General features: G+C 37.8%; 1 protein-coding gene across 11 annotated transcripts in view; it reads left to right on the plus strand.

Annotated features, from left to right (window-relative positions):
• The window catches only part of Dgkb (diacylglycerol kinase, beta), a 756,364-nt gene that overhangs the window by 224,539 nt on the left and 514,252 nt on the right, over positions 1-17,573 (plus strand). For all 11 annotated transcript variants that reach the window (XM_087554410.1, XM_087554412.1, XM_087554415.1 and 8 more), the window contains 5 exon segments: positions 386-435; positions 3,714-3,788; positions 6,754-6,873; positions 14,861-14,978; positions 17,445-17,533. In XM_087554410.1, coding sequence (XP_087410536.1) covers positions 386-435; positions 3,714-3,788; positions 6,754-6,873; positions 14,861-14,978; positions 17,445-17,533 — 452 coding nt within the window.

A 17,573-nucleotide genomic window follows, 5' to 3' on the forward strand; every position in this document is an offset into this window, starting at 1 on the left:
ACTGATTTATGAAATTCACGATTGATTGTTTTTTTACCTCCACTCTGCCCTTTACTACCCAGATGCTGAATATTTCAACTCCTTCTCCGTATTTAAATTCAAGACTAAGAATTAGAAAATCAAATCAAAGCATATAACGCTGTTTACTTTCCTCTAAGTACAAAGAAGATTTTGTAAACTAATTATCTGGGAATCCAGTAGTTTTATTAACCAATTAACTCAATTTTTAGTTTGGCTTTTTAAAAAATCCCAATGTTAAAGGCATTTAGCATTTGAGTTGATAGATTTCTCTTCAGCAGTAACTAAATTTTAATAAAACTATCTACCTTAAAGCAACATGACCTTTCTCGTCTGTAAACTCTTGTTTCTATCTCTTTCTTTCTAGTTATGTTTCGCCTGTATGACACCGATGGGAATGGCTTCCTGGACAGCTCGGTAATTCTCCCCTTCAAACATTTTCTGAAAATTGCAAAATAGTTTCCTTTAAACTAAGCAAGTGTGAACCTATAGTTATCATCACAGAAGGCGTTCCCCATAGAACTTAAAATCCACTCACACAGCATTTCTAAAGAGACAGAGTTGTGAGCATTCTGTCCAATGGTTTTGCTAAAACAGAAACTACAAAGAGATTTCCCAACTTGTGAAGGAAACACAGACCAGGGCTAAAACCATGGCCTTGAAATGCAAAAAAAAAAAAAAAAAAAAAAAAAAAAAAAAACTATCAGTCATATTTGCCTTTGAAAAATATTGAGTGAGCATAAAACATTTAAAGAAAGTATGAAAGTGATTCGTTTTGTATTTCCTCCTCTTAAAGTCTTCTCTCTCATAAATGGAGTAAAGAAGGACTTACAGCTTGCTGTGAGAAATGTTTTAATGACATCTCTAATTTTCCTATAGCTTAAATGACAGAAGATGATAAAAGCAAAATAGTATATCTGAATGCTAACATGGAATGCATAATTAAATGTTTGTGTTATGTGGGAATCAATTGCAGTTTTCTGAAAAGTAGAAAAGAGACATCCAGTTCACACATCAGTACTGCATATTGTACATAGTTACCTATTCTTTATTTTATGATAGTATATATCATGTCTCCAGGAAAAGTACAATCAGTAATGTAAATATTAATGTCAGGGTTGGTGTAGGCATTCCCAAGTGTGTGGATACATCAAATTTCATGTTGTTGCTGCTGTGGGGGTGGCGAGGAGGGGAACACCGTGTAACAAATGCTCGCTCCTAACTTTTACAATCTATGTAACAGTGAGGGAAACGCACATGAGGCAGGTTAGCAGAGGACCTTTTGGTTATCTGACAGCACCTGCTGCAGCTCAAATAGACATAAGGTTATCACTTTCAGATTTGTTTACATATACGTTCATGGACTGTCATGCTTTGATGCTACTCTGGATGTGTGATGTTCAAAAGACAACTTGCAGGACTTAGTTCTTCCACCCCGTGTGTTACAGGTTCAAGTTCAGGTGGTCATCTTGGTGGCAGAAGTATTAACCTGCTAATCTACCTTGCCATATAGACTTGTCCAGGGACATTAATGAATGTCTTTAGACATGTCTTTCTGTAGCACTGGGTAGAATAATTCTCACATGCTACCTTCTCCAGAGAGAAGGAAAGCGCTAGAATCCCCAATCCAGGAAGCAAGCGCCACCATGAGTTGATACTGTGAGGCATGGACTTCTGAGATACAAAGCTCAGTGTTCCCTGGATATTCTTCTTGTGTACTAATCTTCACTTAGGAATATTGAAACCGAGGGTGAACTTAGCCAATTTTCCAGGGCCATTCATGTTGTTCATTGCATACAGTGATGCGAATTATATTCTAATATGTCTAAAGCAGATTTGGTTTGTGAAGTGTTTCTTTTTCATTTTTAAATTAAAATGATATGTCCTAACCAGGATTTTAGCCACGGGTTGGCAGCTAATTTGAAAATTCAGTTAAGTGCTTGTTTTTCTCTCTGTTTTGGATTATGGCCATTTTTAAGGGGACACATGTAATCAATTGCTGCAAACAGCTACAATTAGATGCACAATACCAAACACTGATCTGAAAATAAATGGATTTATTCCTGATTAATTTTTTACTCATATTTTCTTTTTCTTCTTTTTAAAATTAAATCTCAAGATTTAATCCCCATGTGGATTTTTTTCCAATACCATCTACTAACTTCAGTATATTTTGTTCAATATCTGTTTCAAATTTTGTCTTCTAACATTATTTCCATTGCTAGTTTAAGGATGTTACAGTTCTACTTTTAGAGCAAAACAAAAAAAAAAAATCATTGACTTCAATGCTGACTGCTTCTCACCCAACTTAGTAATGATTATTGCTTATTTCCTACACTCTGGTGACAGGAAACATGTATGTCATGTAATAACACATATCATCTCTGTAGTTCTTTGTAGTATCATGAGTTTGGTCAGGACAATATGTCCCTCTAACTCATGAGGACACTGTCTAAGAGAGGAGAAATGATCTATCTAGATTAGGAGCCTATGACCTAGTCCATGACCCAAGGTTTCTATTACTTCTATTCAAAGGTTTTAACCTCTCCAAATTATTGAGCAAAAGGGAATGGATCAGAGGATAGCAATCCCCACTGAATTGCTAGCAGGCATTGAAGTTAATTAGTTACTAATAAGTTTACTTTTATTGTATTTTCTGTGGCAACAGTTCTAACAGGACATATTTCTTTGTGATATTTCTTCTGAGAGGAGTGTAGCGCTCATTCCTCTCTCAGGCCATCTCTTGGTTCCCCACAACTTAATCTCTTCCTGCCATATTACTGTTTTTATCCTGTGAACTTTGACTACATGTGACAGAAAGTTCAGTAGAAAAATCTTTGATTTTATTTATATCCTTTCAAACCTTATCTTTATGTAAAACAAATACTAACTACTGTTTTTAAAGCATGATTTTTATAGTATGCATAAACAAATATAAAGAAATATTTATTTTTCTGGAGATAAATTTTTTATTATATTTTCAAAAAAATTTAAGATTCATTTTATCAAGTTCTATGTATTTACTTGCAGTTCTTCAAGGAGTTGAGATTAGGAGGCTATGAAAATTTAAACTAAACATTGAGGGTATCAGCAAATGAACTCCACATATGCTTAGCCTCCGAACCTTGATCTCCAAACGCCATTCCAGTAAAGTACCCAGAGAAGTAGCTACACAGTCATTATATGTTCTCAGTGAATGGAAATAAAAACAAACCTCTCAGTTGTCTGCCCAGGCTTCCTTCCATTCACTAGAACTTTCGGTGTCTTGAAAACAATCACACATCCTGTAAAAATACACACACGTGCTTTCAAAAAGAAATGGGTAGAAGAAAGCTGTGTTTGGTACTGTGGCGCCCTCTCCTGGTAAAGGTTCCCCATAAACGGTATAGTTGATTTTTTTAGTTAGGCTACACTTTTATGTACATCATTATAAGGATCCATGATAGTTAATAATATTTATGTATAGACACCCTTTTCTATGCAGTTAAAAGATATCTCACTAGTTTCTGTGTGTGTATCTGATTATAGAAAATTGGTCATAGAATCACTTAATCTGTTGTACACACTGAAAAACAAGGTTCTAAAATCCTAGACTAACAAATCCTTTTCTCTCTCTCTCTCTCCACCTCCCCCCGACTCCCGCTGCCCTGCCCCTACCCACATCCCTTCTCCGTTCTCCCTCCCACTTATTTCAGGAATTAGAAAATATCATCGGTCAGATGATGCATGTTGCCGAGTACCTGGAATGGGATGTTACTGAACTTAATCCGGTAGGCGTGTGGATGAGGGAACTCTTGAATGACTTATGGCTGGCCCTCTTCATTTGTTTTTTGTTTTGTTTTGTTTTGTTTTGTTTTTATTTAGGGGGTGGGGGTTAAATATATTATGATGACTTGTTTTTCATTTTTGTGATTCAATTGTTATGGCTAACCAGAGGTCAACTCGATTCTGGCTGGGATGATAGGGTTCACGTGGGGTTTTGAAGTGGTAGGCAATGACCTTGCCTCTCTTCCTAGTGTTGATTAGTGTGCTTACCCACATGGGGATGAGTGGATGCTGCTGATGGACACTGCTAAGTTCATCCCACTTTATTCATTCTTTAGACGGGTGCATTAAGACCCAAGTACTTTGAAATTTCTTGCTCCAAGCTCTAGTTACAAACACAGCCAGTAAGTTTTTGCCAAAGTTTTTAAAGAGTCAGTATTTTTTAAATGTTTCTAAGAAAATAAAGATGCCTTATTATGTATGAATTTATACAAAATTGCAGTATCATTAAAATGTATTGAAACATTTCTTTTTAGGCAATTTAACTTTAGATCTAAATAATATTTGGGGTAAAACTGATAGGAGACAGTTGTTTTATTTTTGAAGCCAATTAAGTTTGTGAAGTGTCTATGAAGAAAGCAATTTTGTTTTATTTAAAGGTCTGTGTGCCATAAGAATTCAAGCTTATTTGTAAATTTGCATTCACATTTAGATAGCGCCTACCAAGATAAAAACAGAACTCTGAGGCAAGAGCTCAAGTCTGCCTTCCTCTTGTGTCTTAAATCAAGGCTGGTCAGGCCTGATCCAGGGCAAAATGGTGACACCATTCTTAACTCGGATTAACATTTCTCCCTGTTCTAATTCAATTTTATTTCACTTTCATTAGCTTTGCTGTGGAAATTTGCCTGCTGTGCTCACAAGGGACACCTGTCCCTCACAGTTTTGTTTAAAGAATTCTAGGAATTGGCAAATGTGTTTATAATTTATGGAAGAATTCATCTTAATGTTCTACTGAAGTCATGTGATTGACTGGAAGCTCTGTCACTCCCTTTTATCAGAAAAAAAAAGTAGTATTTTCCCACCCTGTTCATCTGTCGGTGACATCTGCTCATTTGTTCTCATGGCAATCAGTGAAGGAGGCCTTGTTTCCTATCAGTCAGTTTTCATAGCAGAAAGAGATACCCCAACTTCTCGGAAAATGGTGTGCGTGCCCAGTGCTGTAGGAAGTAAGGTAGAGCTGTTCTAAGGGGCACAGCAGTTCTTGTTTGGCCATTGACTCTGACGGTTATCTACTGGAGACTGCAAATAACAACCATGACGTCATTGGTCCTGGGCACTCCTGATATGATGGCTCCCATCTGGACAGTCCAAATAGTGGAGAGTAAGAAAAACAAGGTTGCTACAGACACTGTGTTTGCTGTCATAACTCACCACGTTACCTAGCCTACAGCCTCAGCAGCTCTTTCCCATTTAACATTTATAGTGCTTTTTAGTTATGCACAAACAGAGAAAAGTGAGCACTCGAGGTTGGTAGAGATGAATAGGAAGACCCACGTGTCCTTGGAAAGATACTTTGCTATTGAATCCAGGCTCTAATAGGGGATTTACTAATCAAACAAATTATAGTATGAGGCTTAGTGTGGTGGTACTTATTTGCTGCCCCATCACTCTGGTGCTCAGGAAGGTTTGTCCTTCAGCCAACCTGAGCTAATGAAAGAGACCCTGCATTTCCAAGACAGAAAACAAGCATGGGGTTTGCGAGACAAGTTTCACCATGCCTTGTTCTTTCCTTGTTTTTTGCTTTGACAGGATTTTATTGTTTAATCTAGTCTGCCCTCAGAAACACAAAAACAAGCTGAGTTTTTTTAATTTGTCCATTCTGCTAAGTCATTAAGAAATCTCCAAGAGGCATAACACTTCAGTCAGATCTTAGGCCCTTTTATCAAATTCTAAATCTTTCATTTCGAGAGCAATTCAATAATGATGCTTGTGTGCCCTGCTCCTCAAAGGATTCTGGGTTCAGTAGATCCTTGTGTTGCTATGAAGAAAAACTATCTGAGAAAAGATACCAAGCAGAAAGCTAGGAAAGTCTACTTACATTTTCAATTCAAAAACCATATTTATAGCATCCTTCCCGTCTTGTAGCTCATACTGTTTGAATGCATTTTTCTTAAACTGATTACAACGTCCATATTGTTTAAAGACAATGTGTTCTTTCTTCTTTATAGTTTTTATCATATTGACCTTCCTGATTTAACTAGATGGAAAGTTTGTTGACCTTTCCAACAACCAAGGATAGCATAATTGGAACTCCTATATAATTTATATAATATACATTCCTGTGTAGGCCAGGGGTCTTAAACTTATAATACATTACCTCATTATATTCTTACAGTCCTTTGAAATAAGAATCCACATTATAACCACACAATAAAGAAGCAACTTTCTCACAGTCACACATAGTTGAACATTACTTGCAAGCCATCTTCAAAAAAAGTCCAATCAAATATGATCAGGTCATTAAGCTTGCGCTCTGTTAAATTGTTACAGGCAATTAAAAGGAACTTAATTCCCTCACTCATTACTACATAGCAAAGAATTATTTGAGCTCTTTGCCCTGATGTTAATTTGTCCAGACACTTTCTGGCATATATATGAACTTAAAAAGTGATCTCGAAGAAGTAATTAGAAAGGACTTTTACCTTTAAATTAAAAGTATCTTATATTTTTTTTTCTGTGCTGCTTTTCCTTGAGGGCTATTTAAAAGTTGGGCACCTATGTCTTAAAATTGAGCAGCATAGAAAGCCGGGTTCTAGAGTGCAGGGTTAGTATACTTAGTTAAAGACATTCTCCACTCTCACCCAGTTTCTAGTCACAATGTGGCATAAGCAGTTGGAGAAAACGTTTTGTTGAATTACACAGATTTTTAAACATCGGTCCCTTGACTGTCTCTCTCATCTCCTTTTCCAGATCCTTCATGAAATGATGGAAGAAATCGACTATGACCGTGACGGCACTGTGTCTCTGGAAGAGTGGATTCAAGGAGGAATGACGACTATCCCACTTCTAGTCTTGCTGGGCTTGGAAAACGTAAGCCTTGGCAGTGGGGAGGGAGTGGGACGGGATCAGTAGGACGCTCTTTGGTAACATTGGTGATCATTTGCTCAGATCATTTTCTATCATTGAGCATGTAACAAGTTTCTCAACTTCAATAATCCCAGGGTGCAATTTTGGGAAGCACAAACAGATGTGAATTATGCTGTGGCTATGGGGCAGGGCAGTCAAATGGAATGAGGGATTGGGAGTGGCTGAAGCTTTCCTAATACATAAACTGGATTAAGGGAATTAGTGTTCCTCTAATATTCATCTTCATTTCCCGGTTCTTTTACTCTCTCTGGTCTTATTCTTCTTCCGAAGACCAGTGGGATTTCAGGCATGGTCAGAGGGAGAAAAATTGAAATACATGTGGGAATTATCCTTAAAACAATGGAACAAATTATTAAACATAAATGCTACCGCTCATCATTCTGTGTTTGTACATATTTGTTCATTCTGAGAGCTCAGGAATTAGCTCCATGGTAAAGCTTGTCTGCTAAGTACAGGAGGCCTCGTCTCCTGCATTGTGTAAAAGGGCAGAAGTCACAGAAAGATTAAAAAAAGAAAACAGAAAAAAAAGGAAAAAGAAAAAACACATACAAGGGAGCTACCACATTCAATAACCTTGAAAATGAATGAGTCAATGTGCATTTAACTCTCTATGCTATATGTGATCTCTAACTTTTTATGGTAACTTCTCATACATCATGTATTAGTTTATAAGAGTAATGAGGAAAGCACAATGTCAGCAGGCTAATAAGGAGTACACAAATGGACCAGGAACATGGTAACACTTAAGGTTTGCAGGGGGAAAGTGCCTCTGCCAGCTGATTTATGTTAGGGCATTGCAAAAATACCACCTCCCAGAAATTAACCTCACAATTTCAAAGCTGAAATTTGTGTATGCAAAGTGGAATAAATGGATAATGTAAGAAAAGGCAGGGAGCTGGGAGATAAGTGTGGGAAGTTTGGTTGTCTGGAGCAAATGCTGTCCCACAGTGGATTAGCACCCGCCTAGTGCCCCTTAGACCACAAGTTCCATACCCAGGTTCACAAAAAGAAAACTGGACTTTCCTAGCCTGAATCGAGGAAACAAAGCCATTGAAGGGAAGATTTTGTTGTTTGTATTTTAAGGCAAATTTTTTTGGCAAGATATTTTTGTTTGAAGGTAATTGCTTAACAATTCTTCAAATGTTATTTTTATAGAAATGCTTGGTACAAGGATAAAGCCATAGCATTCTTAAACTACAGAGTTATAACAATTTAAATCAGAGCATTATAAAGAAATAGGATACTTCTTTTAGTGTGAGTAGATAATGATCTTTAATTTTAATATCGTAGCAGTTACTTATATGCAGTTTATGCTATAACTGTATTTTAAATGCATTGTGTTTTGGGTGCAAAAGTATTATTCAGAGTTCAACAGAGATCAATATGGGGTGTTTCCTTTGAAACTGGAGCTGTGTTCCCAATGATAGCCACTAGATGGCAGGGCTACATTGTGTAATAAGGAGAGTGCTAGTTTAAACATGGGAATGAAGAATTTACCCCCTTGTAAAGAACAATTGTAAAAAAGAAATTTCACTTCTTTCTGTTCTGTTATAAACAGATACTACACAAATATAAAATCATCTTAATAAAATGTATAGTTCCTGTAACTCGCAATCACCATACACAACAGGTACTACTTAGACATAGCCTCTTGTTCTATAAAACATAGCACATGCTTGAAAAAGCAAGAAAAGCAGTAGGACACTTGAGTGATGAGAGCCATTGTTTTTAGGAAGCAAGACTCAGCTCATTGCAGCAAGAAGTTAATGTGGTATCGCTCACAGAGAACTCGATTTATGACATCGTATATCCTCCTCCTCCCCTACCTTGGTGTTAGCCTATTATTGGAAATCAGGGTGATTCATCTTGAAGTTGGCCATTCATGTAAAGTCTGCTTTATTAAATAGTCCTATATATTCCTGTGTACTGTCAGTTATGATCATGGGGAGTGGATGCTAATTAACCGTGTGCTAAATGCCATAGTATGTTTGACAATGTGTCATCGGAATTGCACAGACAAGAGTGGCCTCCTGGGTGAGCATGATTCGAATGAGAACCATGGCCCTGATGAAGTTATTGTACTTTGTTGGTTCTCTTCAACACCCTTCCAGGAGCTTCCTTATTTCCAGAATAAGAAACACTGCGCCTCAGGACCTAATGCTTACCAAATTTCTCGACAGTGGATACCATTTATTTTCTTGGCCAAGAGTTTCTAGAGACTTGTATTATGGTCTCACGCATGTGAAGGGAAATTAGTGGTTTTCCTAGCTTTGTGAGTTTGATCATATTTATGCCTGGAGTTATCCCCTCCCTCATCAGGCTCTCTATCATTGAACAATGTGGAATTTTTGTTCATATGCTTTCTTTTCTATTTGCTTATTTGTTTGTTTTTCTGCGTTGCACTTTTGCTTAAATCTTTTATGGCTCGGATTTATTAAAAGAAACAAAAACACCTAAAAAAAAAACTGAATGAAAATTGTATCTTCCAAGGACATTGGTATTCGAGGCTTGTTTGAAATGGTTAATAATAATTAATATTATTAATAATCATCATGTTTACCAATTTTTCACCTTGAAACTTAGAAAACAAGGCTCTCTTTAGAAAATTCAGAAGAAGAGGGCCTAGTATCACCCTGCCATTTCAGAATATCACCCTTGTGAAATCCTGACAAAATGCCAAGTTCTCTGTGCAGGTCTTAAAGCTTTGAGCCCTGCAGACAAGCCTCTGTAAGGATGGAGACACGCTGAACACTGTCCTAAGGATTCTACCTGGACCTTAAACTTGGCTCTGACAGTGCTCAGTAGCAGTTCCCAGCAAGCCTTGCTCTTCCCGTCCACTTTCCTGAGAACCCACAAGGCCCAGAAGTTTATTTAACACACTTTAAGCATCATCCCATGAGTACAAGAGCGTCCCACACTTGCAGGATGCTCTTGGTTCTCTGACAGAAACAGAAGGCTAATCTTTTTAAAGTACCAGCGAATAAAACTGTACAGACTTTTGTATTAATTAGTACAAAAGCAAAACAAACAAAAACTTGTTTCTTGAGAATTTTGTATGTATACACAACAAAAGATGATCAGATTTATTCCCCATTTCACCTCTAGTTCTCCTCAAAGCAATTGTCATATACATGAGTATAGGGCCATGCATTATAGCAGGGGCGATCCACCAGAGACCACAGTCACAAAGAATGATTCTCTTGAATTCATTGAGATGTTCTCAACCTGGGGGTTCCAGCCTTTTATAGTGCTGAACATCTCATGGGGGACACCTACGCCCATCAGAAATCACATATATTTACTTTGCAACTTGTAACAGTAGCAAAATTACAGCAACAAAGCAGTCACTTTATGGTTGGGGGGGTGGGTCACCACTACATGAAGAACTGTTTTAAATGGTTGCAGCCTTACGAAGGTTGAGGACCACTGCTTTAGCAAGTCTCAGCTACCCGTGGCATTCCAGGTAAGAGTGAGAGCTCATGAGTCACCCATATCTGAATATTGGCTGCCTTGATATTTGTGGTTCTTGAGAAGACTCACACATATGCTGTGAGTTCAGGAGTGCACTAACCATGTCATGTCCAGAAGACAGCATTTCAAAACACTCTTTCCATGTTCTCTTCTTGATTCATGCCCCTTGAGCCTTGTTGTGACAGGGATAAAGGTGTCCCCTTTAGGACTCAGCACTCACAGTCACTTACTTTTAACACTTTTACTAGCTGTTTGAATTGACTGCTGTAAAAAGAGGAGTCTTTGACAACAGCTCAAAAGATTTCCTCGGGTACTGGTAGAAACATAAATATTTTGAAGGCAGCCTGAACCCTTTAGCAAAACAGCACTAGCAGGGAGAACCTCAATGTCTTGATTGCACACGGATGTGGCCACATTTAGCCTGAGGTGCATTTGAACAGAAGGTTTTTCATCTCATTACATAGTTTCAAGGAAATATGATCATTAATCTTTATAGGTAATATATACTATGTGTTTGATTAAGAACATGGAAGGACACATTTTTCTTCTTACTTTTGCTTGAATTGGTAACAAAGGAGTAATACAATCAATGATGACATTTACAGATGATGGGCAGTGATGCTCTTTGACTAAACTAGGTCCTATTTGAAAACTGACATTCCACATTCCAATACAAAGTTAAAATGTAGAATTTGGTTAGGAGAACTTTCCCCACATGCTATCATACCTGGATCAATCTATTAAGAAGTTACAAAACCATACAAGATTCAGAAGTCCATTACAAGTTATTAAATGAAACAGTATATTTCGCAGGGACGGCAGGGACCTTTTCTGAGCACAGACAGTACAGTCTGGAAACTAGCAACTGACAGTGACTGGACCCAGATGTCAATACAACAATCTGAGTTATTTTTTCCCAAGACTTAATATGGCCCAATTTTATTGTCAAAGAGAACAGTTTCCTTTATAGTGATGACATAATATTCCAGACAGAGATAATTGGACAGAATAAAGAAGACAATATATATCTAACAATGGAAGTAACTTGCAACTTTTGCTCTTCAAAAGTTCTTCAGAGAACTTGAGAGAACGTGGCGTTTGTCCTGGCAGGTTAGCAAAAGAGCTCTTTAAAATCTTTGCAAATAAATATCATTTAGAGCAGCAGGCTTAGTTCACTTAAACCTTGTCAATATTCTGAGAAATAATGCCCAAAAAATGAAACTTTGGAAATTTTTAGAATAAACAATGAAAGAAGAAAATAACAAACCAAAAGGCATTTCTTTTGAGGCATCTGTCTAGATTTTCTAAAGTTAAAATGTGAGGAAGTATACTGCTAACTGTTCCTAATTGTGGACTTTTAAAAGGTGTCATGAACAGTCTCCCCTGTCACAGGCCAAGAATAATGTTATGTCTGGTACATAATAGGAGATAAGGCAATAATTTATGAACGAACATACAGTGGAACTAGCAACATCCGTCTCAATTCTTTAGGGTGAAAATTTTGGATGTTTTAAATTTCAACCCCAGGATGGTAATAATATTTGCTGTTTATATAACACCAGTCTTCAGGGAGCTAAATTAACTTCACAGGTGTTGTATAATAAAACTTCACACTATGGCCTGAGAAGGAGAGTGAGTAGCTTCATTCTCTCAGACAGGAAGTAGAAGGAAGAGTGACACAGCTTCTTCACATTTGCACAGTAGTCCCTGATCCAGGCCTATCCAGTTGACTGCTTATTCCCCTAGAAGAAAAAGCAAATTCATTTTTTGCTAATAAATATTTATTTGTTATAAAGGCATCAATGAGAATATGTTCTGCTAATAGAATGAGACTGACTCTTTCTCCTCTACCAATCCCAATAAGACAAGACAAGACATGAAAACCCAGAGAGCCAGGGTGCAATTTGCACTACTAAGAAGCAGTTGGCGCTTGGTTTCCATTTCTTCTCTGAAAGAGGCCACATACATATTTCATCTCTGGTATATTTGGGCAGTGCATCGGGCTAAGAGCTATAAAGCTATTTAATTTTTGGGGGGTGGTAAATCATTTTATGCCCAGTAATGGATTTGTATATCACTTGCAGCCTGCAACATGGCTAAGTGTTCTGATTGACAGAACACCCACGTTCAGACTTGTTTATTTTTTGATAAGGAAAATGCCAGCTGACTTCGTCCATATGTGCTCGCCAACAGGATGAGGCTTATTCACAGGGAATGGACAATTGCTTGAGCTGAAATGACAAGGAGGACAAAAACAGCAGCAAATGCGAAAATCCGAATGTTTCTCCTTTGACTTGAAAATCTTTTAAAGTAGTACGCTGCCACTTTCAAAGATTATTTAAAAAAATAACGTTCTCACATTAGTACTTTTTTTTAATCAAGGTGTTTAATTCTTTTAATATGATTGAAATAGAAACTATAGATTGTGAAACACAACACAGTGAAACATGTATTATCCTGTTTACATTGTAGAGCTACTAAGATTATTATGACATCCACACCAGCACTGGACCCGAATAACTATGACCCTTATTTTTTAAATGGTGGACAGAAATATTTAAAACCCTATCTCCTGATGGGGTGGCCAGAAAAGTCATCTGCATTTACTCAGGTGCTTTTGTTGATATCTTCTCACTCCTTTATCCAAAAGACGAATTTTAGTATTGCTAAAATACGATGAAAAGTCTGAGATTGACATTAGGTTGGAGGTAAGGAATCAGCTCACTGCAGCTCCCTCAGGACCAGAGAAGTCCTGGGCCAGAGACAGTTGGGATATTACTCATAAGGAAGCAAGCAAGAGGCGCTCGAGACCTCGGCTGGGCTGCCTTGCTCTCTCAGTCTAAGGAGGAGAAAGAATGTGAGTGAACTGAACGCAGCACTTGGTTGGGAAACCAGGCCTCTCTGTAGGGCACACGTCTGCGTAGCCTGCTTTCGTTAGCTTGGTACCACAGAAGCCTGTCCTCTCATCCGGACAGAATAACATCTCTATAGTGCAAGGTCTTCAGTAATCAACTGTGTTCGAAGTGGCTGCTTGGGACAAAAACCAAAGCAGTGTTTCTGCCTTCAAAACTTGCTAAACTTCAAGGGGCCATTGACAAGTGCCTCCCAGGAATCACGTTCATTAATGCTTCATCTTAGGATGCAAATTTGACATTTCTAATTCTAATGTGAGAAGTAGTTACTATGGATCCATGGATATGATAAATCAGTGTCCTGGCTCTCACTGTGGTAAGAGCGAGGGCTTAGAGGCATTATTATTAATATTTTATTTATAATAAAATGATGGTCCGAGCTGTGTTATCTTTCTATAGTGGCCCCACATAATACAAACACAGTTACTACTTGGTGAATACAGTGTAAGAATGTGCATTATTGCTAACTTGAAAAATTACGCATCATATCAGTATTGTAGGATATCCGTTCAAGAATTTTGAATTTTGGTTTCACGCAAATTGGTGAATAAGATATGAAATGTGTAACAACATACAAACTGAGGGTACCAGCAGTAATGATATATGATAACATCATGTAGTGTTTTTGATCATTTAATATTGATTCAAACATAGAGTAACGTCCTCTAAATTCATGTTATTTTTATCTAAAGCAATTCAGATGTGACAGTAGTCATTAGAGAAGTTGTTAGAGTATCATATGTATTTACTTTGCATAGTAAGCAGGACAGCACCCTTTTTTCTTGGATAAGTTGTAAATATAAACCCAAGGTTGTACAGTGGCATGTGAATACAGTGATAATGATAAACATGATAATGCAGTTCTATATTTAATTATCTACAGCTATGAATAAAATTACTTTTTACAAGACAGCTAAACAAAAGGTCATATAATCATACTTATGTTCTCTTCATCAAAATTAGTATTTAATTCAGAATATATGTTTAGTGATCATATTCTGTATCTGCAGACCACCATGTCTGACTTCCAAGTGTTGCTTGTACAATTACGCCACATTTTTCTGTCTTACAAAATCTATCTTCATTCTAAATTTTGTTTTTCCCAACGCAAATCCACGGTTAGGAGTCTTCACAAGGTTCGGTTTCCTAAAGTTTCCTCCTAAGTCCTTTCTTTTCCTTTATTCACTTCTCTATGGAATTGTGCTAAGCATGAGCATCTCCAAGGCGAGGAAGGCACGCCTTTGTGCTCACAGAGAGTTCTGTTTGACAGGTCATCATGGAGGCAGGTGGGTACGCTGCTGAGATGTTGACACTAGACAAGATTTCATGGGTCACTGCAGCCTCTCAGATTCGTTTCAGCACCTCACTAGGCAAGAACACTTGGGTGTTCCTGCAGTCTCTGTGGTGCTCTTGTACTGTAGCCAGCCAAGATGAAGAAGAACAGATTGTCTTCACACACATCAGGCCAGCCTGAGCTTCACTGGCACTTACAGAGTCCACTGTTTATTTCATTAAAGTGAAATCTGTTTCTTTCACGTCCTGTGCAGAATGTGAAGGATGACGGACAGCATGTGTGGCGACTCAAGCACTTTAACAAGCCCGCCTACTGCAATCTCTGCCTGAACATGCTGATTGGCGTGGGGAAGCAGGGCCTCTGCTGCTCCTGTGAGTTCACCCCCTCTTGCCTGATGTCATCACCTCGCCTGAGGGAAAAATGAGCTCAGGCAGCTATCCTGTTTGTGTGACATACCTCAGGCCAGCACGCTTAGGGTGCATATTTCCCTGTAGTTTCCCAATGCTCAGGTCTTTCAAAGGGGATAAATGATATGTTCCAAATCCTTAGAGATTTCTTTGTATTGTAGTTTAACCTCCAAGTATTTGTGTTTCTCACTTGTCCTTGGTGTATTTAAACGTTTCACTACTTTCTCGTGCTCATATCTTATTTATATTTTATATTCCATTCATTAGCTGAGCACCTTATTTATAGTTAGCTTTTCAAGGTAAAGCAATTCCTTTAAATCTTAAAAAAATAAAGACAGTTCATTAAAACACAGATTTTTTTCACTCAAATTAAAAAAATTTACACCTCTAGGTCTTATATATTTATTGATACATGTGTTTGTGGGGGGAAGGAAGTGGGTGAGTGAGGTTGTGTCCATGTCTATGACTGTGCATGCAGTGTGTTCTTGTGGAGATCTAAGATTAATACCTAGTGACTTCCTCCAGTGCCCCCACTGCACACACTGACTCAGATTTTCTTACTGACCCAGATCTCAACTACTTTGGCTAGTCATATTGTGCCTGGGAGACTCTCTTCTTCCAGTTCTCTGAGGTACTCACAGACGGTCAATATTTGTTCAATGAGCTCTTGAGATCTGAACTATCGTCATTGTGTAGCCAGTGCTTTACCTGCTGAACTATCCCCCCTAACCTCTCTGGTACATTGCTTTATGTAAAGACAAGTTTTCATATGAATATAGACATTGGAATATAAGGCATTATACATTGTGTTCATTTTAATAATTTCAGTTTTTTTGGTCTCACAAGATTTATTTTATTCTAATAAATCTATGTTTCCAGTTAGAGATTATCTAAGAGAGTGTATATCGATATGTGAGATAGTTAATTTATAAAATCATCTAGTATTGACTTCATTTATAGCATTTTTACTTAAAATAAAGCTTAGATTCTCTGAGATAAGGGTAAGTTCTCCAATGATGTGCTGATTCAGCCACAGCAATTTCTGCTGTGTAATATGCTTTAAGATTTTCTTTCTCTAGGTGCATTATTTGACATTAAGAATTAAACTTAATCTCATAAATGTGTACAATTTATAAAATGAATGGGATCTTTTTAAGGTTATATAACATTTGTCAAATGTCACATTAGAGGAGCATTTCTGGTGGCCATGTTGGAAGGTTCAGATCTACTAGAATATTCTCCATGTCAAAACAAACAAACAAAACCAAACAATTTCAGAACTTCTATAACTTTCAAGGGAGAGACGATTTTTAGAGCAGACTTAAGCGACTGAAAAAAGATAACTTTCCAAGAAGTGGAGTGGTATTATATAAAAATACAGGCTTTTGCCATCTACAAAGTGGTTTTTAGTGGAACACACAGAACATGAGAATGAGTTCTCCCTGACTGCTTCCCAGACTCACAGACAGGATACCTAAGAGTCTTGTTATTAAACACCGTGAGCTTTGTGTGCATTTCACTCATATTTCAGGAAGTGAATTTTTAAGTTGTTGATTGGTTTACCTTTTAAGAATTCTTCTGCATACTTATGAATCCCGAGTTGCTAGTGCAGAACGGTCTTCTTAGACAGCACCTGCATGTGACCTTACTGATATTTAGAGTGAAACCAGGAGATGTGGAGAGGCACCCCCAAATGTGTTTTTGTTTTGTGGCATAGATTATATACATGTATTCATATATACATTTGCCGGTATAAATGTGTTTTTTCTGTGTGTGTGTGTGTGTGTGTGTGTGTGTGTGTGTGTGTGTGTGTGTGAGTGTATCTTCCTGGCACCATATGTTGCCGAGGGAAGGTAGTTGTTGGAAGAAACAATATCATGATGGAAGAGGAAAAGGAAGAATGAACTTCTCTGAAGCCTGGCGATGGATAGAATCTATTCTCCTGCGGTAGCCAAATCTACCATTTAAAGTTTAGATAAGTCAATAGACAACCAGCTTAAGCACACAGACGTTTAATCCCATGCCTGCCAGCTGCTCTCATGCCTATACTTGGTGAAATATAGACCTCTTCCTTCTAGCAAATGACACAAAGCCATTTGGCAGCCATCAATTTGTCTTTAATATTTTTGTCATCTGGGAATTATTGTGAAAAATTCGAGCAAGGACTGATTTAATTAAGCATTTCCTGTCCCTGCTATGCCATGATAGAGGAGCCTTGGTTTCTCATATGCATACTATTTCCTGTACTAATTGGCCTTTTGCATTCCATGATAAAAACAGCCGACTTGGACTTTTTTCCTTGATGCGGCTGATTGGATTGATTAGAGAACAGTGGATGCGAAATGAGGATCTGTTAATGCCACTCTTCCCTCGTAAATTTGCAATCAGGACTAGGGTCAGCTCTGAATCTGTGTACCTGTTTCCTTTCAGTCTGCAAGTACACCGTCCATGAGCGCTGCGTGGCCAGAGCCCCGCCCTCCTGCATCAAGACCTATGTGAAGTCCAAGAAGAACACTGACGTAAGTCTGGCAACACAAGCTTTCTAGATGTGTGACCATG

Source organism: Rattus norvegicus, chromosome 6 (genome assembly GCF_021556685.1).
Source record: "Rattus norvegicus strain SHRSP/BbbUtx chromosome 6, alternate assembly SHRSP_T2T, whole genome shotgun sequence".
Lineage (NCBI taxonomy): Eukaryota > Metazoa > Chordata > Mammalia > Rodentia > Muridae > Rattus > Rattus norvegicus.